A 25,631-nucleotide genomic window follows, 5' to 3' on the forward strand; every position below is an offset into this window, starting at 1 on the left:
CGGCGCAAGTACCTCTAGTGGAAATTTGGCGTAATTGAAACCAAATCTTTACAGTGATGAGTTTCAGTGTGAGGTTGTGAGGATCTTGAACGGATTTGGGAATTTGAACGGATTGAGTGAACAGTCGAATCGTTTCAATTAATTTTTTGCAAGGAGAAATATCGAAAGTATCTTGGAAAAGTTTTGTATGTTTACTTGGAATTTGTCTCGCGGATGCAGGAGCCAGAAATGCGCCTGGAAAATGAAAACAAACGAAGTTACTTGGTAACATTTTCAGGCTGAAAGCCAGTTGTTCATGGAGTAGCGACCAAGCTTTGGGAATCATGAGCGCAGGTTAGTTTTCTGAATGCGTATTTCACTAACGGTAGTTGTGTAGGCTACTGGCAGTTTGTTTCCTCGACAGTGTAAACAGATTGCCAGATAACTTGTTTGATAACCACGGAGACATGTTTTCACAAACTTTACACTATTTAAACTTCTCAAGGTTGTGTTGCTCTCAATAAATTATTAACCGGTTAAGTCTATTCAACCGACTTGTGCTGGTATACTCCGAGTAAGAACACCGTGTTTGTTATAGCAAATAAATTAGTTTACAGTTGTTATTTTGCTTGAAGTGACAAGCTATACAATACCGTCAGTGAAGCTACCTAAATTCTCAGAAAGTTTAATAAATCTTTTTGTTTGCTTGCAAATCGCAAGCGGTGATTTGACGTGTTGTTTGGTGTTTAGGAAAACTATTGTGAGAATCGCTTAAAGGCATTAAGTGCATGTCCGTACAGGCGTACATGCAAAGAAAGACATTTGAATATGTATGCTAGTATTTTTTCTGTGTGAATATGTTGCCACGGTGCGATATCTGACAAAGTTGGTAATTCCCTTCGCCGTGGTAGTGGATTAAAAAGTTTCAATGTAGGCTCCGTGTAACTGAGTAGGTAATGTTTCAGACCAGCTACACTTTAGCTCTGGTTTTCATGTTGCAACATTTCACGTTGCATCGAGTTACATTGCAATGTTTTGAGTGTAATTAGTCTAACGCGTTACACGTCGACGAGGTTTGTATTCTTGTTTGGAACAACGTTGCATTTCTCTTGCATTGTCAGTAGATGGTTAAAAGAAGGAAAAAGTAGATGTACATCCGCTCAATGACTGTACACTCGTGGTGACTACGAAGTTTGCCAGCAGCAGCTAGGCAAGTACTAGCTGGGCAGAAAATATGGCTTCAAGCCGGTTCTTTGTTTTCAAGGGGATACCGGTGTGGGCTCCTATCCTAACCTTATCAAGACCACGTATGAAATGTTGGGCTGTGATGCGTAAAGCACCCGATAGCTGAACCGTCGCGCATTAAAAGCAGACCCATGTGCCAGTGCCAAGAATGCACTTTTGAGCAGCTTTTATGCGTGAATCGTTATTTTCGCTTTTTCGGTTGAAGAAAATTCGATTGTTCTGTCAGGGTGTTTCTGTTGTCTTTATTTTCCCAGTAGATCTTACTTTCCGCAGATCACTGCCATTTCCAAGACCAGAAAAGACTGTCAGATCAATGAGGCCTAATACAACGTTAATACTTTTACCTGTAAAATTATTTAACGCTTTATGGGAAAGTAGGACATGCGCCCAGCAGAAGGGAACAGTTGAGGTGAGGGACGAGCCATGGCCAAAGTAAAATGAACGGTGTTATTGTCTTGGAACGTTTCCCAAAATCACCGGGGACAGCATTTCCTTGGCTTAAAAATAGGCAAACCACTTCGAAACCAGTGGAAACTTGCGTTTGCCCTTTCAATGAAAGCTCCCTGTTTTAAAGTTCTTGCAGGAAGACAGATTTTTGAAAATAATCCGAATGAGAAGGCATGTTTTTATGGCGCCAGGTAGCTGTGTGGGCCTGCTAAGCAGAAGGGAGATGCGTGCTGCACGATGCTGCTTGTGCAGAGTCAGCAACAGGCTTCGGTTATAAAATGACATCACACCAAAAACCCATTAACAGTGCGGCACTTTGTGCTTTTCCCCGGCACAGAGGACCTGCTCCAGCGGGTCCCGATTTCCACACCGAGTTAGACATAGCACGTGGTTACAGGCGCTGCATGTGGTTGTTTGAACGTATATCATATTTTATGACATTTATACCCTATGACGTGCATTTTCTGTGTTAATTTAGGATACATATTCACACTCAGTCATTCTGGATAGCACTGACTGAAAGACTCAACATCAACACACAGGGTTTATCACTGCAACCACTGTGCTCAGTAAAAAAAGAGAAAAGAGTAGCTTGCTATCCATACTACTACCTTTATTTGATGTACTACGGTTTGCTGTCGCTTTTATTAACGTTCAGGTTCACGTCTTAGGCATGAATCAAGCAAGCTGCTAAATGCCTTGGCCAGGTGTGCACTCATATTATGAAATGTGTTGACTTTGGGGGGGGGGGGGGGGTGAACCCACTACACCTTCCTTCTCGCAGTATGGTGGCATGGCAACCCGACCTGCTCCTCCCCCGGGAAGTCTCGTGCACTGAGTCAACAGAGGGCTTTGTTTGGGTGTGTTCGCCTGACCTACATCTCTGAAAACGCGTTCGAAGGCAAACATGGCAAGAGCGTTTACACTTCAGTGGTGCGTTTTGGAGATGTTCTGCATACCACAGCTAATAATTATCATAATATGCAAACAACTAATAATTATCATAATATGCAAACAATTTGACTGCCGTGTTTTTGTTTGTTGCATTTCATTGTGCTCCATATAGGACTGTAAAAGCACACGTGGAATCAGGTGAATTCATTAACACATAGTACACATAGTGTACTCTCCCTTTTCTGTGTCCTTGGGTTTCTTTGGCTGTTATAGCGCTTATGATATTCGATAAGTTCTGCAACATATATGGCTGGGAGAGTTGCAACTCCCTGTCTTGCCGGCCACGGGTCATAAGGATAGTCGCTGATCTTTCTCCCTCCACAGGGCTGTTATATGTGAGTAAAAATCCCTCCTGGCGCTCAGCCACACGATACGAGTTCATATGCGTGCGATATGAAAATGTCAAAGGTGACCAGTGTTAACAGCTTGTGTAAACGGCCCGAAAACAAACCCCTCGCCCCCCCGCCGTTTACCTCGGGGTTTTGAGCCGAGCTTCGCCTCTCCGTGGGCCGTCTGCACCTCAAGCGTTTCCCGGGAAACGGAAGCAGACCAGATGAGCAAAAACGTGAAGCGGGTCTGTTTCCGGGATGCGCGCTGAGAACGCAAGGCTCCTGTCCCTGTCGAGGTCGCACATGGCAGGTTCCTGACGGCGCGTAGGACTTCCTGTGGTTTGTGAGCGTGTGTGTGTGGGAGAGCGTGTGCTTTTTTTGGAATGTGTCACTTTTTTTTTTTTTTTTTTTCCAAAGAAGTAGTTCTAAACTTGTTTTAAATAGCACTGTTGGATACTTGGGTGTTGTTATGGCACACAAAATTAATTCACCTTCCAAAGGTGGCCTTGGTTTTGTGGCCCACGACCGCTCACTTCATGTCCGTTGCACCGGACCGTTGTTTTGAAACCGAGCCAGAAAAAAAATGACACAAAAAGGATTGATATGTTCTGAGGGTTGGATTTTAAGGATGATACATCATTCTCTTTAGATCCTATTCCCTGTCTTTCCGCAAATCCGACTTCGACCTTCCCGTTGGGTCTTCTCGGTGAACCGCCTTCGATCCGGTGTGGCTAAATTCTCTGTGACCCAGCCCCAACCTTTTTGGCCAGCAGATTTATCTTCATTTCTCTCATTAGAACATTATAGGGTTAATGCGGCTTTTCTGTTGATCATAGCTGGCGGTTTAGCAGTGAATAAAGAGCAGTACCTTATACGATATAAGAAAACCCCAGGAGTATTTGAGCTATAATGAGAAACATTGTTTGCTGGCTCTGTGCTTTGTTACTGATTCACATCGCAGATGGAGACAGGAAACTGGCTGATTGGGTTCTGTAAAATAACCATACTGTCTAACCTGTGGCTTATCTCGGTCGGTCAGACTGTGCAGTTCATACGCTAGCTGCGTTTTATTTAAGCGGTATGTATGAGGAAGTCTCTTTTTTTAGTGTTTGAATGTGCCTTTGCTATGGCCCGCGGTATGCCCATGGTATGTGGTTTGTGAAATGTATATGGGTTAGGTGTTCAGCACGGCCTGGATTTGAAGGAAATGGCTGCTGGTAGTGGTGGTCGTTGCTGTTTTTCAGCTGAGGCCTGTCTTCTGTGTCCGCGTAGGTGTGAAGAAGCCGCCGGTGGCGCCCAAACCCAAGATCGCTCAGCCGCAGAAACCGGCGCCCCCGCCCGTCGCCCCGAAACCCGACATGGCCCCTTCCTGCCCTTCCCCGGCGGCGCTGAAGAGAGCCAAACCGGCCGTCGCCCCCAAACCGTGCCTCCCGAAGACCCCCTCTGGTCCGGAACCCGGGCCCACGACCCCGAAGGGCGGGCCTCGAACCTGCGCCCGGGAGAGGAGCCGCAGCTCGGAGAAGCTGGGCGCGCTGAACTCCAGGAACGGGCTGCAGACGGAGCTCGGCAAGCCCGACTCGGATTACATCATACCGACCTGCGACTGCGGCCGACGCGCCTGCGCCCACTGCCGACCGGCGGACGGCCGGGAGACCGCGCGGATCGTCATCGAGCCGCTGGAGAACCTGCAGAACGGCGGCGGCGGCGTGGACGGGTTTGGGTCGCGGGTCTCGCCGGTTCCCAGGGCTCGAGGGAAGACGGGCAAGAGCCAGGTGGTCAACGCCAGCTTTCTGGAGCAGAAGCTCAAGGACGTCTGGGTCCAGGCCGTGTCCGCGAACAACTGCCACGCGAAGCACCGGCCCCAGGAGAAGACCCCCGTGCAGAACGGGAGGGCTGGGGCGGTGGATCGGAACCTGAACCCTGTTCGAAGCACGGGTGGTCCCGGCGGGTCGCAGTCGCGTCCCGAAAGGTCACGGAGCGACGAGGACAACGGCAACTTCGCCGTCCCTGGTGTCGGTCGAATGGAGGACGTCTCTGGGCCGGCAGAGGTCTCCGTGGACTCCCCAGAGGAAGACGGGGAGGAGGGGCAGTTTGCCGGGTCACACCCTGCGTTCCGAGTCCCGGCAGCCCCCAGGAAGCCTCTCCCCGTTCCCGCGCCACGGAAACCACGGAAGGCGGCCCTCGTGAGGCAGGACGGCATGGAGGACGCGCAGGAGGTGGCGGTGCAGGCCGAGGAAAAGGTCCAAGGCCCGTCGGTCGTGAGGAACAGCCCTTTCCTCTCTCCCAAAGTGTTCATTCACACGCAGAGCGTCACCTACTCCAGAAGCCCTGCAGCCAATCAGAATCACTCCCCGGCGTCCAGGGGGTTTGACGCGGAGGAAGACTCCGCCCTTCCTGTTCCCCCTCCCCGTCAGGAGTCCCTGACGCTCGGTCTGGACAAGCACGCGGACTCTTCCCGCCCGGGTCGCCCGCCGGACGAGGAGGAGGAGGACGAAGGGTTTGCGCGGGTCAGTCGCGCCGTCTCCGAAACCGTCGGCCCCGTCGAGGAAGAGGACGAAGGGGGCTACGGGTTTGCGCGTTACCCCCTCACCAGGAGCCTGCCCAAGCAGATCAAGCTGAACTGCAGCCTGCCGCTCTCCGTGGCGACCGGCGCAGCCTTCGCGGCGGAGAGGTCGCCGAAGACGGCCCCGAGGAAACCGCAGAGGCACAGCCTGCCGGCGTCGGGGCCGCCGAGGAGGGAGCCGTCCGAGGAGGCCCCGGGGAGGAGTCTGTCCCCCGCCCAGGAGGAGGAGGACGAGGGAACGCGCACGGAGGGGAGCGACGCCCCCGCGAGAGAGTTCCCGTCGCCCCCCGCGGAAAAAGCGCCGCGGCGGTTGACCCGGATCGCTCCGTTTTTCGGGAAGCAGACGTCGAGGAACGGCAGCCCCGGCGACGCGCGGCGCGAGTCGCCCGGGCCGACCCCGGGGAAGCCGAGGGCGAAGTCCTTCTCGGCGGCCGACCTGCTGCGCGCCGACGGCCAGAAGAGGAGCTCGTTCCGGAAGCTTCTGGAGTTGAAGCTGTCGGTGAAGATGCTGCCCAGGCTGCTGGCCAAGGGCGGCCAGACGCTGGACTGCACGTCCGTGGTGGAGACGGAGCAGTCCGTGGACGGGGAGTGGGTCCCGGACGACCGGGCGGCCAGCCCGCCCGCCAGCCCGCTGCCCAACGGGGAGTGCGCGACCCCCTGCGACCCGCCGGCCGGCCGGCGGAAGACGTCGTGCCCGCTGATCGGCCGCGAGCAGAGCGTGGACGGGGACGAGTACGGCCCCGCCGCGGAGTACGAGAACCTGCCGTTCTACGAGGAGATCCCCGAGTACATGAACCTGCCCCTGCTTAACGCCACGCACCTGGGCTGGCAGAACTCCTCCAGCCTGGAGGACGGGGACGAGGACATCTACGAGGAGCAGGCGCCCTACGATTTTCGGAAGAGGTACGTCCCGCGTGAGCGACAGAGCGCTTAACCCATCTAAGGTACTGACTGTTAAATATGACTCTGTCTTACTGTTTCTTCATTTTCCTCACTGTAGAGCTGAACCAGGCTGGCTCATTATACCCCTTTCCCACAATGCAGTGTCATCATGCAGCTTTCTGACTGGGGGGGTTGGGGGGAGGCGGGGGTGGTTTGGGGGTTGGTTGCGCAGCCAGCATAAAGATAGTAGACTAAGTTTACCTGGGTCACCATGGCAACAAAAGGGATGACAACCTCTCAGAAGCAAGCCAGCCTGGTTCCAGCTCCTGTCCCGCTATAGTGTCAGTGTTAAATTCACTCTGTACAGAGGGCCCTCATTACAAACAGACCTGCAGGGAACGTCACCTTTCCCAGGCTGTGCGTTTCATACCCGAGTCGGGGCGGCAGCACCGCGACCGGCCGGGACGAGGACGAGGTCGCAAGCGGCGGGGTCGCGGCAGGCGGGCGAGCGAGCGAATCCCCCGCCGACGCCAAGGAGAGAGGGAGAAAGACCGGAGGCCGGGGGCGGAAAGGAATCGGCAATCCGCTGAGTCGGTCGCTTCGTGTAAACCAGGGCGCGCGCGGAAGGAATTTGTTGAATGCGTCTCGCTCATCGCGCTGCGGAGATGACCTGCGGGGGCTCAGGAATTCAGAAACGCTTTGCTCGGTCGATTTTTTGTCTCTGATTTCACGTGCGGCTCGGTGGGATAAATTGACAGGCCTTTCCTCCTGTTTAGAGGTAAACAGGAGGAACAGTTTACAGGCCATCGGGGGGGGGGACATCCTGTTTTCCAGCTCGTCCTGACGAAGCGGTACAGTTAGACGCGCGAAACCCGTTTCTTCAAGTTCCGAAGCGGCGAAAGGAAGCCCGGCGTTTTTTCTGGTGGCGCGCCGTCCCCGAAGTTGCGAAATGTATCCGTAGAAAAAGAGTGCTTGAGATTCCTCGGCGAGAAGTCGGCAAGGGCCCGGGAAACACTGAAGCCTGAATAACCGGATTACTGTACGCGTAACATACTTATCTCGCTATGTCCGACGACTTGTCACTGTTACTGCCTTGCGCTTGGCGCGTCCAAACCGGAACCGATCCCGGGGTTTAAAATGTTGACTAAGGTCTCGACGACGTGACCCCGCTGAACCCAGACGCGTGGTTAATCGTAGCCGCGCTGAATGCGACACGCTGCAGGCGGGGCACGAGAAATGTGTTCTGCAAACCTCTATCCGCGGCGTGTGACCTTATTGGTATGCGCACACGCCCTAGCTGCCTGCCGCACACTGTTGTGTTCTGGAGTCTTAAATCTGGCCCTGGCTGGAAGAGCTCTGCTCAGGATGTGAAGCTGTCGAGCCTCTGGCGCGAGCTGAAAGGTTTTTATTTTATTATTGTTTTCGGGCTGTTGTTGCTTCCGTTTTGTGCGAGAGGATGTTCCGGATTTTTTCCGGACCGAGGGCCGTCGGGAACCCCCGGGGTCCGGGCCGGGCCGGGCCGAGCGAGAGGTCCCGGGGCTCCGGGCGGGGGGGGACTTGGGCCCTGAAAAGGGGGCGTTCATCGGGCCGTCCCGCGTGGGCCTTTTCCTGTGTGTGAGCTATTTCGGTCGGCCCGGGCAGGAAGCGTTTGAATAACGCGGAACGGCTGGGCTTCTGCCCTGCCCCTGTGTCTGCTTGGAGCTCTCTCTCTCCCTCTCTCTCTCTCTCTCTCTCTCTCTCTCTCTCTCTCTCTCTCTCTCTCTCTCTCTCTCTCTCTCTCTCTCTGGCTCTCTCTCTCTAATCAGTGTGAAACGCCTGCATTCTTTAAAAAGCCAACAGGGAGCAGAACATTCAGAGATGGCTTTATACATTCTGGCAGTACAACAGGTACCAAGACTAATTAATCTCTATAATCTCTCTCTCTCTCTCAAATTCAAAGTGCTTTATTGGCATGACAAAATTTGCCAAAGCATGGCTCTCTCTCTCTTTCTCTCTCTCATTCTCCCTCATCCTGTTTTTTAAAAATCTTTCTGGATGTTTTCTTTTGGTTGATTTCATTTTGTTTTTTCATTTGAAAATGACAGCATATGCAGCCGGTGTGAGTTCAACATGAACTCACGAGTAACTCTGAACTCCCACTCAGTCTCTCTCTCTCTCTCTCTCGCTCCCCCTCTCTCCCTCTCCCTCCTTCCCTCCCTCCCATCTCCTTTCCTATGAAGAAAACCCCCATGTGACAGCACTTGCTCTGTATAATGGCCTCCTGTACAGGTCCCATGTATGTGAACATTCAGTTTTCGTCCTGGATATCTTCCAAGATGATTCAACAATCCAAACGAATGAATGTGCAGTAGTCGGTGATAACTCTGGGATCTTTTCTCTATGCTCATTTTTCAGTGCTAGACTCTTGTGAGCATTTCATTTTCAGACATGTGCACCTCTGATAACGACCTTCGACCTCCGACCTCCTGCCTCTGCCAGCCATTCTGAGACGGCTCTGTTAGCCGCCGCTAGCCCGCGCCGCTCCCTCCCCGTAATCGCATCAGGTTTAACGCGAACCGGCTGTCCTCCCGCCGTCCGGGGTGTATTACCACAGAAGAAGAGCGCAGTGTCTCGGTTCCGGATCACAAGGTCGCCAATTAAGAGCGTTTCATTTAGCAGGAGGTCTGCTCAGGGCAGGGCGGGGTGGGGTGGGGTGGGGTGGGTGGTTGGAGGGTGGGGTGGGGGCGGCGGGTCGCGCACAGATCGTTAGCGACCGGCGGGGAACTGGCGAACGCGGCGACCCTTTGACCTCTCGATGCGCCGGCGCTGAGGCCTGACGGGGGAGGTGGGGTTGGGGGGTGTGGTGTGGGCGGAGTAGCAGACTCGCTCGGGGTTGTGGGGGGGGGGGGGGGGGCTTTCCCGCTACACATGATCCGATCCGCTCAAGCGGCCCCCGAGCTGATTACATTAGGCTCTGGGTTCTTATTAACGTGCCGCCCGCCAGCTCTGCCCGCTGAGCTTCAGACCACTGGCTCTGCACTGCACCCTAAACAAGAGGAGCTCTGTCCTCATCTGCAGCACGCTGGAATACCTGAGAGAGGGAGAGGGGGGAGGGGGGGGAGGGAGAGGAAAAGAGAGAGAGAGAGAGAGAGAGAGAGGGTGAGTTTTTTTTTTTGTTTGAATTTGAAATAAAATAATTTTTAGGAGGGAGATTGGGACAGGGAGAGAGAGGAGAGCAAAGCGTCAGGGAGGGAGGGAGGGAGTGAGTGTGAAAAAGAGTGGGAGGAAATTGGAGTGGGTGGGAGGAGGAGGGAGAGAAAGAGCAAGAGAGATGAAAGGAGATGGGGGAGAGGGGCTCAGCAGGGGCCCAAGCCGAGCGAATGCATTTCACTTTATTCACCCGCGTGCAGAACGTCTTACTCACCTAGCGCTGCCTGTCAGTCCAGGAGCAGCGTGCAGAAGGTCTTACTCACCTAGCGCTGCCTGTCAGACCCGGGGTCTCGCAATGAGACCGAAAGAGAGAGAGAGAATGGTGCTTTTAAACCCACTGAAAATAGAAGCTGTTAAAAAAAGAATACCATGGTTTTGAGTGAACTTGTGAGTGGATGAGTGAGTATGTCAGTGAATGTGTGTGTCCTGCTGAGTGTTTGTGTTTTTTAGTGAGTGTGTGTGTGTGTTCAGGCCTCTGAGTGCTCGAGACGACTCACTGCTTTCGTATCCTCGGGGTCAGGGGGTCAGGGCGTTGTCTGCGCCGAATCACAGGGCCACAGTTAGAATAATAAGTTTTGAAACGGTAAGGAGGACGAGCTCGCGGGTTCCCCCCCTGTTCTTACAGCCCGAAAAACAGCTGGCCCGGACTGCGAGCAAACGAAGGACCCCTCTGTACCTCCGCGAGGCTGGGGTTCGAGAGCATCGCCTGTCCGGGTGATTATTAACCGGAAAGGGCGGCAGGAGTTTGGCTTTGAGCGCCGCCGCTAGTCTCGGTTAGCGGTGACTCCGTCTCCGTGGGCGCCCCCCCCGTTGGACGGCTCTTGTTCTTGTTTTAATTTGCCGCGTGCCAGTTCCCCCCACCGTCCTCTTCCCATGGGAATTCCAGAAGGTTCTGCACCCCCACCCCCAGGGCTGCAAGATGCACCCCTGTTTAACTGAAGCCTTTTACTTTTTTACTTTTTGTGTGTCGACCTGACGTCTGTCTGTAAGTTAGCGTGTAGATCTGGGATCGGTTTGTGTACTAGCGGTATGAACTGAGATCAGTGTAAAAATGAGCGTCTGCACACGTGATCAGCGTTATTTAAGTGTGTATACCTGAAATTTCTTTCTAAAAGAGTGGTGCAGGCCTGTGATCAGTCTGCTGCTGTATGTGTAATCCTGAGATCAGTATGCAGCTTAGTGTGTACTCCTGAGTGCAGTATGCAGCTTAGTGTGTACTCCTGAGTGCACTGTGTAAAATAGTAGCTCCCCCAACGTCGTGACAGTGCCTACGTTCTGTCGCTGGAGGGTGGCCTGAAAGACCCCCCCCCAAGAAGTTCCCACTCTGGTTTCGGGCTCTTTCACCAACATGCGTTTTGAAAGTTAGCTCGCTGCTGTGCTTCTGCCCCCCCCCCCCCTTTCCCCACGGAGAACGTGCGATGTTCTGGGAGAAGTCCCCCTGCTGTCGGTGTTGTTGCTAAGCTACAGGAGCGTCGGCAGAACCTGGCCAGTTAGTCAGGTCCCTGGATTTCGGCCATTCGTGGCTGCCGAGAGAGTTCCAGACAGGATTTCCTCCTTGGACTCCCGGCTTCCAAAATGTCAGCGGTCGAGTGCGGTATTGTTTGGGCTTTGAATGTAAGCTCTGTTAATGAGAGAAGAGAAAGGAGAAAAGTACTTGCAAAAAGAAAAAAAAAAAAAGTGTTTTGCTTGGCTCTGATTTATTATCGGGAATATAGATAGCTTGTTTCTGCCACGGGCGTAACTGACAGCAGCATTGTTCAGACATTTTGCTGTCCGCCGCCCCCCCCCCCCCCCCCAGAATGAATTAAGAAAACGTGTGTGCATGTCTGCTTTGTTTGTTCGCATCTGTGCTGCAAGTTGTGTGTGTGTTTGCGTATGACTCAATAATCTCAATGACTTGTGTATGACTCAGTGGTTAATCTGGCCACATTGTAAAAGTGTGTTGGAGCTTGGTATGTGTGTGTGTGGGTAGGTGGAATTATGTGTGTGTGTGTGTGTGTGTGAGAGAGAGAGAGCGAACGCCAGCTGGTTTCCGTGGGGACGCAGTGACCGGGACATCCTGTTTTCCTGGCAGGGGCAGCCGCGAGGAGGACCAGCCCTCGGGGAGCGAAGCGATGATTGACAGCTCCGAAGAGGAGGACGACGACGCCGCGAGCTCCGCCTCCAGCAAGGGCGAACCGGAACCATCCGGGGACCGCCAGGTACGGAAGAATCCCGGTACCCCCTCCCCCACGAAATGTGTGACGTTTATAACCCCTGCACTGAACAATGGCACTGAGCACCGGAGGGATGTGTGTCAGAGGAAGCTGTGTGAGCGTGTGAAAGGGAGGACTCGGAACGGGGAGGGAGGGTTCGTAACGTCGGGTTTCCAGGCTGGAGGAAGGCTGCCGCACTCTGATTGGACAGGCCGACAGGAATCACGGCGGCCTTTTCTCTTGAGTGTTTGCGGACGAATTCAATTCCTGACCAAGGTGCTTATGCGAGAGAGGTAGTGAGAGTGAGAGAGTAAGAGAGAGAGAGAGAGTGTAAAGTAAATTTGGCTGACAGATCGGCTGCTGTATCTACTCCACTTGCTGCTGTACAAACACAGCACACACACACAGGAAGTCCCTGTTTGGATGAGGAAGGATTTGTGGGTTTGAGGATTCTGTCGCAGGAGAGTCCATTGGGTCTAAGGAGCTGCTTAGTGTGGCATGAGTTGTCTACCCGGTGTGCACATGATGTGAGACTGAGTATGTACTAACCACAGGTGGTGCACACTTGATGCTGAGTACATAAGTATGTACCAACCACAGGGGGTGCACACTTGATTCTGAGTACTTGAGTATGTACTAACCGTAGGAGTGCACACTTGATTCTGAGTACTTGAGTATGTACTAACCACAGGGGGTGTACACTTGAGTCTGAGTACTTGAGTATGTACTAACCACAGGGGGTGTACACTTGAGTCTGAGTACTTGAGTGTGTACTAACTGCAGGGGGTTGCGCACTTGTCTCTGGGCACATGAGTAGGCACTGACATGTCCTGCCCCCTCCTGTCCAACAGCATGAAATCCAAGCGAAAAAGGACAAGGTGGTTCACATCGCCAAGGAGATCATGAGCTCTGAGAAAGTGTGAGTGCATTTTTTTCTCTGGAAAAAAAAAAGACGCAAAAAAACATTTGAATATTTACTCTTTTTTAATGTGAAATGCCACATTCTAGAATATTCCATATAATCTTTTTTCACCCTTTTCAACAGGTTTGTGGATGTTTTGAAGCTTCTCCACATCGTGAGTACTGCATGGATCTCTATCAATATATTGAATAATGTGTTGTGTCGTACACGTTAACATATGATGCATTAAAACGTATCATGTCGTACATTGTAACGTTGTTGTAGCAGTTACAACGAGAGGTGCTCTTTCAATGGGCATTATTACTTGAAACCGGACAGTCAGTCAAAACATGTTTTGACATTTTAAAGGGGAACTTTGACTCAGTTTGGAAGACGGCGGTTGTTCCTGGGTGCACATCAACTCCCCGAATGTTATACCTCATGATCTTCTGTGCGTGTGAGAGTGGTGAACGGGCCTAATAAGGCTAGCGTTGTGTGTCTCACTCTCTTTGGCATCCTGGCCTGGTTCTGAGGATGCTGTAGCTTATCCTGGGTGTCTGTGAGCGGGTAGCCATGGCGATGTGACAGTGTAACCAGGTGGGCAGGACAGCCAATCGGCTGATGTGTGGGCGGGGTGCCCGCCTCCCTCGGGGTAACTCTGTGTTTTTCGGGCAGAGGGGGGAAGCAGGTCCCGTAGCGTGTAATGTGAGACTCTGCCATGCGCTTTGGTTGCTGAGTTGCTGAGTGTGGTGCTGGTGGGGGTGAGTGTGAGTGGGGGGGGGGGGTCAGAGTCCTTCCCCTCTGTTTGGGAGTCTTACCTTTCCTCAGGAGGGTGGTGCTCATGTGTGAAAAGCTGATGTAAGACTGCAACCCAGCATACACACACACACACGCGCACACACACACACACACAGACAGTGAGCCCACGTGTGGGAGGTCTTCCGGCTCCAGGTGTTCAGTGCTTCGGTGGGATTTGAGGCCTCGGCTGAGGGGCGGGGCTTGGGAGAGAGAGCTTTAAAAGCAGGGCTAATGCCCCTCCTCGATCTTTGTTCTTCATGGCCGACCTGACCCCACAGCAGCTGCCCACGGGCTGGGCTCTGTGTGCTTAAAAACCCTCTCCACTGTTACCCCATGAGACTAGATGTGTGTTTCTGTTTCGCACTCCAGCTCTCCTTGTGTGTGTGTGTGTGTGTGTGTGTGTGTGTGTGTGTGTGTGTGTTTGTGTGTGTGTGTGAGTATGTGTGGACATGTGTGTCTGCCTGGGGGCCTGTGCGTGCGCACATGCACGTGTGTACTATCAGATCTTGGCTTTGTGTGTGTGTATGTGTGTGTGATGTGTGTGTCCGTGTGTATCTGTGTGTTTGTGTATGTGCATGTACGTGTGTGTGCTTGTGTGTGCATATGTGTGTGTGTGTGTGTGTACGTGTGTGTCTGCGATGCATATGTGTGTGTGTGTGTGTGTGTGTACGTGTGTGTTTACGATGCATATGCGTGTGTGTGTGAGGGTGTGTAGCAGGTACGGAGGCTTTGTGACTGCGGTTTGGTTTGAGTGCGTAGTGAGCCGGGGAAGGTGGGGGGGGTGTGGGCTTGTCCCTTGTGAATGCCCTTCTGTGCTGTGAGTGGCCTGTCTGTGGTGTCTTGCCCCCTGCTCCTGTTAAACGGGCTCCATCACATGCTCTTCATTAAGTTAGCCGTTAGCTGCTAGCTGCCACGCCCGCCCCGCACAGACGGGCCCACATTTAGGCCCCTGTGGTTCCGGATCGTTGGCATTCCTGCTGGTTTGTGTTTTCCTGTTTGGTGGCACCGTGCCGTCTGGAATGCGCCGGACCAGCTGGAGGAACCCTAAGGAGCCTGCCGCATTCCGCAGGCCTCTGTGACCTCGCGCGTCATCCGGCCAATCGGAGAGCAAACAGGAAGCGGATGCGTTTGCGATTGCTTCTCTGAGCGGAAGGGCACCGTAATGTAATTGTTATTTTTTGCAGGGTCACATGACCGTGATTATGAAAGCAGGGTTTTTTGTGACAGACTTTAAGAGGCTGTCAGAGAGAGAGAGAGAGAAGTAAAGCTCTCAGGGGAAAAAGGTCTGTCTGTTATATTGTCGAATGTATCTGCGTTACTATCCAATCGCAGTCCAGGACGTTTGAAGGCCCAGGGTGTGCTGCCCAATCATAGCCGTTCATGCTGAAGTACCTGGTAGCTGCAGAGGTTCTGTGTGGATCCCGTGTCCCCCGTGAGACCAGCTGGCTTTTGAAACGCCCCGCGGAGCTGCCGTCTGTGACCCTCACGGAGTGTGTGTGTGTGTGTGTGTGTGTGTGTCCTCGGCAGGATTTTCGGGACGCGGTGGCGAAAGCGTCCCGGCAGAGCGGCAAGCCGGTGGTGGAGGAGCGGGTCCTGAACCAGATCCTGTACTACCTGCCCCAGCTGTACGAGCTCAACCGGGACCTCCTGCGGGAGCTGGAGGAGAGGGTGGCCCGCTGGTACGAGAACCGCCCCGATTCTGGCCCCGTAGCCCTGCGTCAGCCCTCCGAAAACCTTCCTGTAACCCCCCCCCCCAAATAACCCGCCGATAATGCCTTCAACCATCCAATAACCTTCCAACAACCTTCCAGTAACCACCCAATAAGCATCCAATAATGCCTTCAGCCACCCAATAACCCTCCCAACAACCTTTCAATAACCCCAAATAACCTCCATTGGGTTTCCACCACCCAATAACCCTCCAACAACCTTTCAATAACCCCAAATAACTCTCCATTTGTGGCTCCACCCCCAATATCCCTTCAACAGCCTTCCACATCTTTTCAATAACCGTCCCAATAACCGTCCAATAGTGCCTTCAGCCACCCAATAGCCCTTCAGCAACCTTCCCATAACCCCAATAACCAACAATAACTCTCTATCACCCTAACCCCCCCTAAGTAACTGTCCCAGAACCCTGACACATATCAGCTGTCCTTGACCAAACACATCTGCTGATACTGATCCGGAATCTCCGGATGACTCAAACGAGAAAGAACCCCAGCCGGCAACCACAACGTGAACAAGTGCACTGCCTTCGCTTTTTTATTTTTTTAACTGTCTGTAATGCACCCGGACTTCAGTAACGCGACGTCTTCCTCCTTCTCTCCCCCCCCCTTCCTCCCCCTCTCTCCCCACGGGGCAGGGACGATCAGCAGTGCCTGGCGGACATCTTTGTGACGAAGGGGCCGTACCTGAAGATGTACTCCACCTACATCCGCGAGTTCGACGGGAACGTGGCCCTGCTGGACGAGCAGTGCCGGAAGAACCCGGGCTTCGCCGCCGCCGTGCGCGACTTCGAGGTGCCCATTCTACGTGTGTGTGTGTGCGCGGGCGCGCGCGTGCGTGTGTGTGTGTACATGTGTGTGTGTGCGCGCACGCGTGCGTGCGTGTGTGTGTGTGTGTGTACATGTGTGTGTGTGTACGTTTGTTTGTGCGTGTGTGTGTGCGCGTGTGCGCGCGTGTGTATGTGTGTGTGTGTGTGTGTGTGCGTGCGTGTGTGGGCGTGTGCGTGCGCAATAACAAGTTACTTCCTGCCATGTTCCCAGCATACACCATGTGGCAATGTTCCCGCTCCTCGTGGCTTGCTTGTGAAATCACCGAGTCGACACATAAACACAGGCTAGTCCACGCGCTAGGTGGAAAGATATGCAAGAATGCTGTCTCAGAATGAATTCTCAGAATGCGTTCCTGAAATGCCCGCGCAGAATGACTCCGTAAAAAACTTGGGCAGGAAGTGCTCGTATTTTGAATGTGGGCATTGATACTTCACTGAGAGGGAGCTGGGAGTACTGTGTACGCGTCGCGTGTGTAACGTCGCGTGTAACGTCGTGTGTAACGCGTGTGTAACGCGTGTGTAACTCCTGCTGCAGATGAGTCCGCGCTGTGCCAACCTGGCTCTGAAGCACTACCTGCTGAAACCTGTCCAGAGGATCCCGCAGTACCAGCTACTTCTCACGGGTAGGGGGCGCCAGCGAGCCACCTGCTGTCCACTATATGGGGCACAAATGGGGGCTACAGTATATTCAGTTTTCATGTTGAGATCTGTTCAGAGGTACAGTTAGTTTTTCCTGGCACCTGTTGTGATGTCATAAATTGCATAGCTGCCTCCAAATGGGTTGGTCTTGGACTCTACCCATGTTAAGTGTTTTAAAAGCACAAAAAACTGTTTCAAAGACTGCGATTAATGTTTCTAACTGTGAAGCACACTACCACCTAGTGGAGACTGGAGGAATTTGAAATTATGTAGCGCATTGTGTACAAACTATCCTGATCTGTGTTACCGGTCTGAATACGTGTGGTAATAGTGTGATGCCCCTGAAACCATAAAATGTTATATTTTTCATTGTGTCAATTTTATTTAACTTTTATAAATCCAACAATTTTGTATAGCGCTATAGAAAATCAGTCACATCAGTAATTATTATTGATAATTAATTCCTAGGTGGTAATTAATGTTTATATACTGGTATATATATATATATATTCTGGGTTCGTTTGCACTGTCTCTGGTGACACATAGCTGTTTGGTTTTTTTTTTGATTGATGTTTGCAGAAAGAAAACGAAAGATTGTACAATCTGTTCATTTTCTGCCTTTTCAGATTATTTAAAAAAGCTCCCTGAAGACTCCTCGGATTACAAAGACACACAAGGTAAAGGAGCACACTCTCTTGGGTTTGGCATTGCTAAACTCAGCTAAACTGTGGTGTCGGTGAGGCACAAGAAAGCGTGTGAGGTCATAGACTTTTATCTATTTATTTAGCCTTTATTTGCCACTGTTGTAAATGAATAATGAAACACCAGGTCATGTGACTACCATGTGACTATCATACTGCTTCCTGTGAGTCCTTCTATTTTTTAAATGCTGAGAGTCAGTCAGTTGATACAGTGTCACTGCTAAAATGCTGAGTTTGCCCATGGCACAAGGCCAGCGTTGAAACACTGGAATAAATGCTACGGACAATGCCTGGGTTGAAATACTGGAGTCAGTGCTGCAGGGTCAGTGCTGCAGGGTCAGTGTTAAACAGACTAGGTGTTAGACATGTGAGACAGTGTCCCGGTGTCGGGGTCACAGAGTCTGTGTAAAAATGGTGGTCAGTGGTCAGTGTTGTATTTTCTCTGTTCCTGCAGCTGCTCTCTCCATAGTGAAGGAGGTGGCCAACCATGCCAATGACATCATGAAACAGGGGGTGAGACGTCCTTCTCCCTCACCACTCTCATACCCACGCTTTCCTCTCTGACCCGCATTATTTCTGTCTTTTCCTCCCTTAAATCTCTTCCTGTCGCTGAGTGTGTGGATTCACTGAAGCGCTCGTTGCCTGACTCCCTCTCAGTCCACTGCCATTCAGTTCGGGCAGACTAATCGCATGTCATCAGGAATTCAGACCCAAGTAATCAATCCCAGAACCGCTCTCTCTCTCTCTCTCTCCACCCAGGATAACTTCCAGAAGCTGATGCAGATCCAGTACAGTCTGAACGGGCACCACGAGATCGTCCAGCCCGGGAGGGTGAGTCTGGGCACTGCGTCCGTCAGTCAACTGATTGACCAATCGATCGGTCAGCCAATCAGTTGCCCTTTATTTGAAACGGGCCCGGATCTGGATTTATATATATATAAAATCTCAATAGGCGCTGATGAGACCTGAAAAAAATCCTGCTGGGCCCAAGAAACTAAACATATTAATCAGCAAAACATATAGTCATCTCAGAGTAGGGCTTTGTCCTGAATATTGGTGATGTTTCCCCTTATTGTATGTAATCTACTGGACTTTACTGGAGCGTACAGGTTTAAAGTATTTAAATGAATTACTTGAGCCGGGTCTGATTTGGAATAGCGTGATGTGCTGTGTGGTGTAATGGTGGTGCTTTAGAAAGACCGCGCCGCTGAGCAGTGCTCTAAATGGGGAAAGGGGAGGGCATTCCTGTGGTGGTCAGTGGCGTGTCTTGATTGGCAGGTGTTCCTGAAGGAAGGCGTTCTCAAGAAGCTGTCCCGGAAGGTCATGCAGCCGCGAATGTTCTTCCTGGTAAGCCGCCCGGAATTTCTCCGCATTGGCCGCACCTTCTGTACCCCCCCCCCCCGCTGCAGTTGCGCATCTTGGTTCAGATATACTCTCTTCAATAGGCCACTCTTTATCAATTTAGTATAATCTCACTGGTTGGCTTTCTTGGATTTGTGTAGGTGAGTGTTGTTTGTGTGTGTGAGTGGTGTTTGTGAGTGATGTTTGTCAGTAGTGTTTGTGTGTGTGCGTGCGTGTGTGTGTGTGTGCGTCTGTGTGAGACCTCGTTTGTGATCTGGTTCGCCTGACCTGTCGAACGCCCCCCCCCCTCTCTCTCCCCCAGTTTAACGATGCTTTGCTGTACACCACCCCGGTCCAGTCGGGCCAGTTTAAACTCAACAACATGCTGTCCCTGGCAGGGATGAAGGTGAGCGACCGCGTAACCCGCCGTTCAGGTCTGTTGTTCAGAATCCCCGGCTTCAGAGAGCGCCTGTCCAGTCGTAAATATTTCCAGACAATACTGGTTTACAGTCAATAAGCTATGGATGAATAGTCAGTACAGCAAGGCTGCCCAACCCTGTTCCTGGAGATCTGGCTTCCTGTAGGTTTTCATTCCAACCCTAACAAAGCGCACCTCATTCAACAGTTGGAGATTGAGCTGCTATTTAGCAGAGTCAGGTGTGGCGAATTAGGAATGAAACGAAAACCGACAGGATGTTAGGTCTCCAGGAACAGGGTTGGGCAGCCCTGCAGTACAGGAAGTCCTCGGAGAGGACCCAAAGTTTAGACTCTCTGTCCAGGTGAACGTATTTGTCATCTCTCTCCCACGTCGTTTTGAAATCAAACTAACCGAGTTGTGCAAATTGTTGCCGGAGCAACGTGCTAGCTTTTTTTTTTTTTTTTTTTTCTACCGACGAAGCCTTGCGTGCGAGCGAAATTTGTGACCCTTATATGGGGTGAGTGCGAGGATGAGAATGTGTCCTGATTGGTTGCCGCTTGCCCCGCGCAGGTGAGCAAGCCCAGCCAGGAGGCGTACCAGAACGAGCTGAACATCGAGAGCGTGGAGCGCTCCTTCATTCTGTCCGCCAGGTGAGGGAGGGGGGTGGAGCCAGGGAGAGAACCGTACCATAGAATATACACGCGCACACCAGATACCCAGCCTTATATAGTCAATAATGTGGTGACACCACAGAACGTACATTCACACAGATACCCAGCTTTATGTTCAATATCATGGTGATACCACCGATTATGCACACACCTCCAGATATTCGCCCTGTGTCAATAACATGCTGATACCACAGATTATCACAAAGGGCTAGATGTGCAGGCTCGGATCAGCTCCTCAGCTACCCTATTGAGCATTGAAATGAGTTGGACAAACCAGAACAAAACTACATTTTTGAGCATTGAGCTATATTGCACCAATAGGAGGACAGAACCGCAGACTGTGGGGTTAAAGTTCGTAGTTGCTATGCTGCCGTGCCTTGCGTCTTGCAGTTCTGCCACGGAGCGAGACGAGTGGCTGGAGGCCATCTCCAGGGCCATCGAGGACCACACCAGGAAGAAGATCACCTTCTACCACAGCAAGAGCCAGGAAGAGGTGCTGACATCCTTCCTGCCGATCGCCCCTGTGTGTTCCGACACGGAATTATGGCAACGCTTTGTCCTGCTTTCAAGGACTCCTGTAGAAATTCACTATTAACTGTTTATCTGCACGTGCACTAAAACGATTTAGTGTGCAATGGAAAGTCTGCAGAATTCTAGAATGGCCACAGTGACCTGTACAGGTGTCCAAACTAAACATTTACCTGAATATGTTTTCTTCAGGTGACAGAACACAATGTAATCAAAAAAAGAACTGAGAAATATACTGAAATCATTTTTTTTTTGGCTGAAATGGCTGGTTGAGGGGTTGATTGGTTGGCTCTGCAGACACGTTGAGGATTTGATTGGTTGGCTTTGCAGGCGGGCGGGGTCGGGTTGGACAGCGGGGCCCCCCTGGGCTCCAAGGCCCCCATTTGGATCCCGGACCTGCGGGCCACCATGTGCATGATCTGCACCTGCGAGTTCACCCTCACCTGGAGGCGGCATCACTGCCGAGCCTGCGGCAAGGTGAAAAGCGCTCTGGCCACCTGCTTAATCTAAGAGTTCCTCCTGTAAAAGTGTCTGCTTAGTCTAAGAGTTCCTCCTATTAAGGCTGTTCCACTGTTCCAGTGTGTGGATGGGCCACAGGGTCTGGTATCTGTTAAGGCTCTGTTCCAGTGTGTGGATGGGCCCCAGGGTCTGGTATCTGTTAAGGCTCTGTTCCAGTGTGTGGATGGGCCCTGTGGTCTGGTATCTTAAGGCACTATACAAGTGTGTGGATCAATCAAACCCTGCTTTGCTTTGTCCCTGTGCGCGTGTGCATGTGTGTGTGTGTGTGTGCATGTGTTCAGGTGGTGTGCCAGGCCTGCTCCACACACAAGCACTACCTGGAGTACCTGAAGAACCAGCCGGCCCGAGTGTGTGACCACTGCTTCGTGAAGCTCCAGCGCAAGAGTACGGCTCTCTCCCTTCCTGTGCCTGCCCAGTTATAATTAAAGCTTACTCAGAGCTGTTAGCATTAGCACCCCTGTGTCCTGTATCACTAAGCTTACTCACAGCCGTTAGCATTAGCACCCCTGTGTCCATTATGAGTGAGGTTACTCACAGCCGTTAGCATTAGCACCCCTGTGTCCATTATGAGTGAGGTTACTCACAGCCGTTAGCATTAGCACCCCTGTGTCCATTATGAGTGAGGTTACTCATAGCCATTAGCATTAGCACCCCTGTATCCATTATGAGTGAGGTTGCTCACAGCTGTTAGCATTAACACCCCTGTGTCCATTATGAGTGAGGTTGCTCACAGCTGTTAGCATTAACACCCCTGTGTCCATTATGAGTGAGGTTACTCACAGCCGTTAGCATTAGCACCCCTGTGTCCATTATGAGTGAGGTTACTCATAGCCATTAGCATTAGCACCCCTGTATCCATTATGAGTGAGGTTACTCATAGCCATTAGCATTAGCACCCCTGTGACTCAGCATGCTGTTACCTTATTTGCCAGGTGACCAGGTAGACTCTTCCCCTAGCGGGAGGTCCACTGGGACCTTCTCGTCCGTCCTCATCAACTCCAGGAAGCAGAAGAAGATCCCAGCTGCACTCAAAGAGGTGACCGACCTCCACAGTTACAATGCATTCACGAAGCTATCGTGCTGATACATTTATCATTCATTACATGCACAGTGAAAGTAAATGACAATTACGATGCATTTTCAAGTAATCCTGAATTATGGCGTTTTATAGTGTAACATTTATTGATGTAATTTTACGTGTGTAATGTTTGGTGTCCAGGTATCGGCGAATACGGAGAACTCTTCCATAAGCGGATACTTGCTAAGGTCAAAGGGCAACAAGAAACAGTGGAAGAAGCTGTGGTTTGTCATCAAGAACAAAGTTCTGTACACATACGCCGCCAGCGAGGTACGCCGCATTCCCTCTCTTCACGCCAGGCACATACATGTTCATTTGTTAAAAGCCTGCTGTCCTGTATTGCTTGTGATGTCATTTCCTGTCACATGGTTTCTCCAGGATGTAGCAGCGCTGGAGAGCCAGCCGTTGCTCGGGTTCTTCCTCAGGGAAGAGAAGTCGGGGGAGGCGCAGAAACTGCAGTTCAAGCTGTACCACAAAAACACGCTCTTCTACATCTTCAAGGCTGAGGATGTACAGACAGCCCGGAGGTACCCTGGGAAACGTAGTCTCTCTGCCTCAACAGGGTTGTGCACCGGCACGTGGGCTAGTTCAAATTATAATATGGCAAAATGAGCAAAAAGTGTCCAGTGAAAATTTGAACTATAAATTAAACAGTATGTGCGCTAAAATAAATTTAACTGAAGATTGCTACCTGTATATTATACCTGTGTATTATACATTACACTCAAATGTGTGTGCTGTGTGCATTCTTTTTCTCCCATCAGATGGATTTATGCTTTCCAGGAAGCCATGGTCCTTTGAGTCTCCTTTCCCTCCACCCTCAAGCTCTACACTGATCCCTCGGTGAAAACCTGTAGTGATGCAGCAGCCATCTTGGCTCCTGAGTTTCCTTCTGTCCCAGGATGGTACTGTAGGACCTAAAAGCCTCATCGTTCACAGAGGCTTCCCTGTGCCTCCATAGACCCAAACATTGAACGTACAGAAAGGGCGTCGACAACGCAAAAATAACGACCATCCGTGGGAATGGAAAAATGAGCGGTGCGTTGAATCTTGACCGTCAGGCGTTGCTTCACCACAAGAGGGCGCTGGTGTTGAGGCGCTGCAGTGCAGCACATTTTACAGGGAGCCAGAAACGGCCTTGTCCTCGTCACCGCGCCCCCTGGAGCTGGTTACTAAGGAAGCGCTTGCGGCGTGAGACTTGTTGCCGAGGTCAGAGGCGTAAGGAGTGCGTCACGGCCATGTGGCGTTTGGGGGCGGAGCCACGGTCCCCCTCTGGGCCGCATTGCACTGCGCGAGATCTTCATCTCAACTGTGAAGTCCTTGGAGAGGAAATGCACTTTCTACGGCTTTTCCTTGAATGGAACGTTTTTGTTTTTTTTTTTTGTTTTTTTTTTTTAAAGGAAAGTTTTTAAACCTCCTATTTGAAGTCTAAACCTTTTATTTTTAATGTTTTGTTTGGAGAACTTAAAGCAGGACTTTTAAAAAAATGGATAATGCCATGTACTGGGACAACTGGAAATGGTTCATATGTGTACAGAAAAATATGTCCACGTGCAATAGAGCACAAAGATATTTAAGAGTTTGTGTTGGGCGATACTGCACAATCAACACTGTTCACTTCTTGTTACAATGCCCACTTTAAATCAGTCTGTGTAGATCAGTGTAGTCAGTCTAAATGTTTACATATGGTAGAATTAGAATTTTGAATAGTTACTGCAGTTCACAAGTGCTGAATCGAAGGTGATTCGTGTTTTAATGCATTTTGAGTGGTTTACGGAAACGAATGAAGTTCTTTTTCAGAGCCAATGTTCAAGTCTGAAGGGCTCTCTGGAGAACCTGGAAGATGTCCAAAATAGATTCTATGAATAGGATGCCAGCCCATAGAAATATTACCCATAATCCATCTCTTCATTGCTTTAAAATTAGCAGAGAGGTAATGCATTCCAGTTTGTAAGATGCCTTTTCTTGTCATCTGAAGTTTCATTGCTTTAAAGCACAATTTGTCATTGAAATTGAATTACTCGTTTGTTTGGGAGCATTGCAAATACTTTTTGAGTACTTGCTCTAGGGTTTTCCTGGAACGAAATATCTTTGCCTACGAGATGCCTGTAAGACTTACGGAATCCCAGTTTGGGTTGCCTCATTTAGTGTCGTCCTCCGCAAGTCACAGGAAGTGACAGCACATTTGTCGCATCCTGTATCTGAACGGGGTTCTCAGAAATGTGTAGGGACCACCCCTCAAATGTTTATCGCCCACAATGTTGTTCAATACACAGAGGTTACAGAGGTATTTAAATGTTCCTTGGTATAGACCTATTTTCCGGCTTTCACATTGAGTTGGCCTCAAAAACTGAGCAGGGATGTAATGATCCATGGTTTATTTATATTGAATTTTATAAAGTTTACATTGTATATTTACGTTTAATTGGTCTGGTCACCATAGCTTGCACTGCCTTGTTGGAGAAAGGGGTTCATGGGAAATGTAGTTTATTGTAAAGTGAGGGGGGAACACCGGAGGAGCGCCACTGTTTGTTCAGTGTCACATTTACAGAACTGTTTACGTGTTTCGACAGATTAATGTATAAAGCACAAACTTTAATTAAATCATTTTAATGTCTTGTGTTTTCTTGATCATGAAATGCATTGTTTGATTCGCCATTCGTTAGGGTACACTGCGAGGGCAGCAGAGATGGTGGAAATGAGTGGCTGTCATTGGCTTTTATTCCGTGGAGAAAAATGGAGAGTTTTTTTTAACTCAGTGCTGTGGTGTCTTTCATAATGAACTCGACAGACACTACTGAAAACCATTATTTTCTGTGTTTTTTTTCGGTGCCACACACAAACCTCCGTCACAGATCTAGCCATTGGATCCTTGTACTGATAATGGCCTGCAGCCTAAATGCTGCTGTTGCAATCTCTGAGCATAAGTGTTGTGGTGACCGGCATTCCGGGAACAGACTCAGGAACCCCAGGGATGAGACTGCAATGGCAGGTTCAATAAGTGGCATTTCTTGACACAGTGTGCACACAGGGAGAGCTTCTCATGGGCAGCCCTGGAGAGCTCTGGAGAACTGTCTGATGCAGCCATCTTTTATTGGCAACTATAAGAATCCCCAACGCATTGGGCACGCCCATAGAATGTATCCACCAATTACTTCTCACCACTGCGATCTTCAAACACGACTATCTGCTGATTACCTCATCTGGCCGTGAAGTGGCTGCGCTTGTCTACGCCAATTGGTCATGGGATAGAGAGGAAAGAATGACAGCAGTGGACTCTCTGGCCACTAGACCAGAGGGTCAGGTGAACAGACGGCTACCGGATGAACAGAATTACATAGGATTACATTTATGTACCTGCTCACCACGCAGAGCCTCTGCAAAGCATTCCTGGGCCTCCTTTGCCTCCTCCCTCCCGGGAATACCAGGCCATTTTGGACGTGCTCCTTCTGCAAAAACCCTTGCTTGTGTTACTGACTAGCAAATGCACAAGATTATGTACTACTGTATGTGCGAAGACACGCGGCTTGCTTCTGCAGAAACGAGGCACCCAGGGATGCAGTGTGTCTGATTCACAAGGTTACTGCCCCCAGATAAAAATCATGATTCACTGCAGTTCTCTGGTTCATTACATTACATTACAGGCATTTAGGAGACTTTCACAACTATTTACATAGCATTGCAGCTAGATATATAC

The 25,631-nt window shown here is 50.8% G+C and overlaps 1 protein-coding gene across 1 annotated transcript; it reads left to right on the forward strand.

Annotated features, from left to right (window-relative positions):
• The first annotated feature begins 39 nt into the window (after nt 1-39).
• LOC135245896 (FYVE, RhoGEF and PH domain-containing protein 6-like) lies at nt 40-24,538 on the forward strand. Its single transcript, XM_064319258.1, has 21 exons — nt 40-333; nt 4,227-6,420; nt 11,663-11,789; nt 12,635-12,702; nt 12,829-12,859; nt 15,010-15,161; nt 15,848-16,004; nt 16,575-16,662; nt 17,305-17,355; nt 17,834-17,892; nt 18,139-18,210; nt 18,658-18,726; nt 19,043-19,126; nt 19,709-19,788; nt 20,200-20,302; nt 20,668-20,814; nt 21,138-21,240; nt 21,789-21,892; nt 22,076-22,204; nt 22,313-22,461; nt 22,699-24,538. Exons 1-21 carry the CDS (start codon nt 324-326, stop codon nt 22,733-22,735), a joined length of 4,014 nt encoding a protein of 1,337 aa, XP_064175328.1. The 5' UTR covers nt 40-323; the 3' UTR covers nt 22,736-24,538.
• The last annotated feature ends 1,093 nt before the right edge of the window (nt 24,539-25,631 follow it).

The sequence above is a fragment of the Anguilla rostrata genome, chromosome 19 (assembly GCF_018555375.3).
Source record: "Anguilla rostrata isolate EN2019 chromosome 19, ASM1855537v3, whole genome shotgun sequence".
Lineage (NCBI taxonomy): Eukaryota > Metazoa > Chordata > Actinopteri > Anguilliformes > Anguillidae > Anguilla > Anguilla rostrata.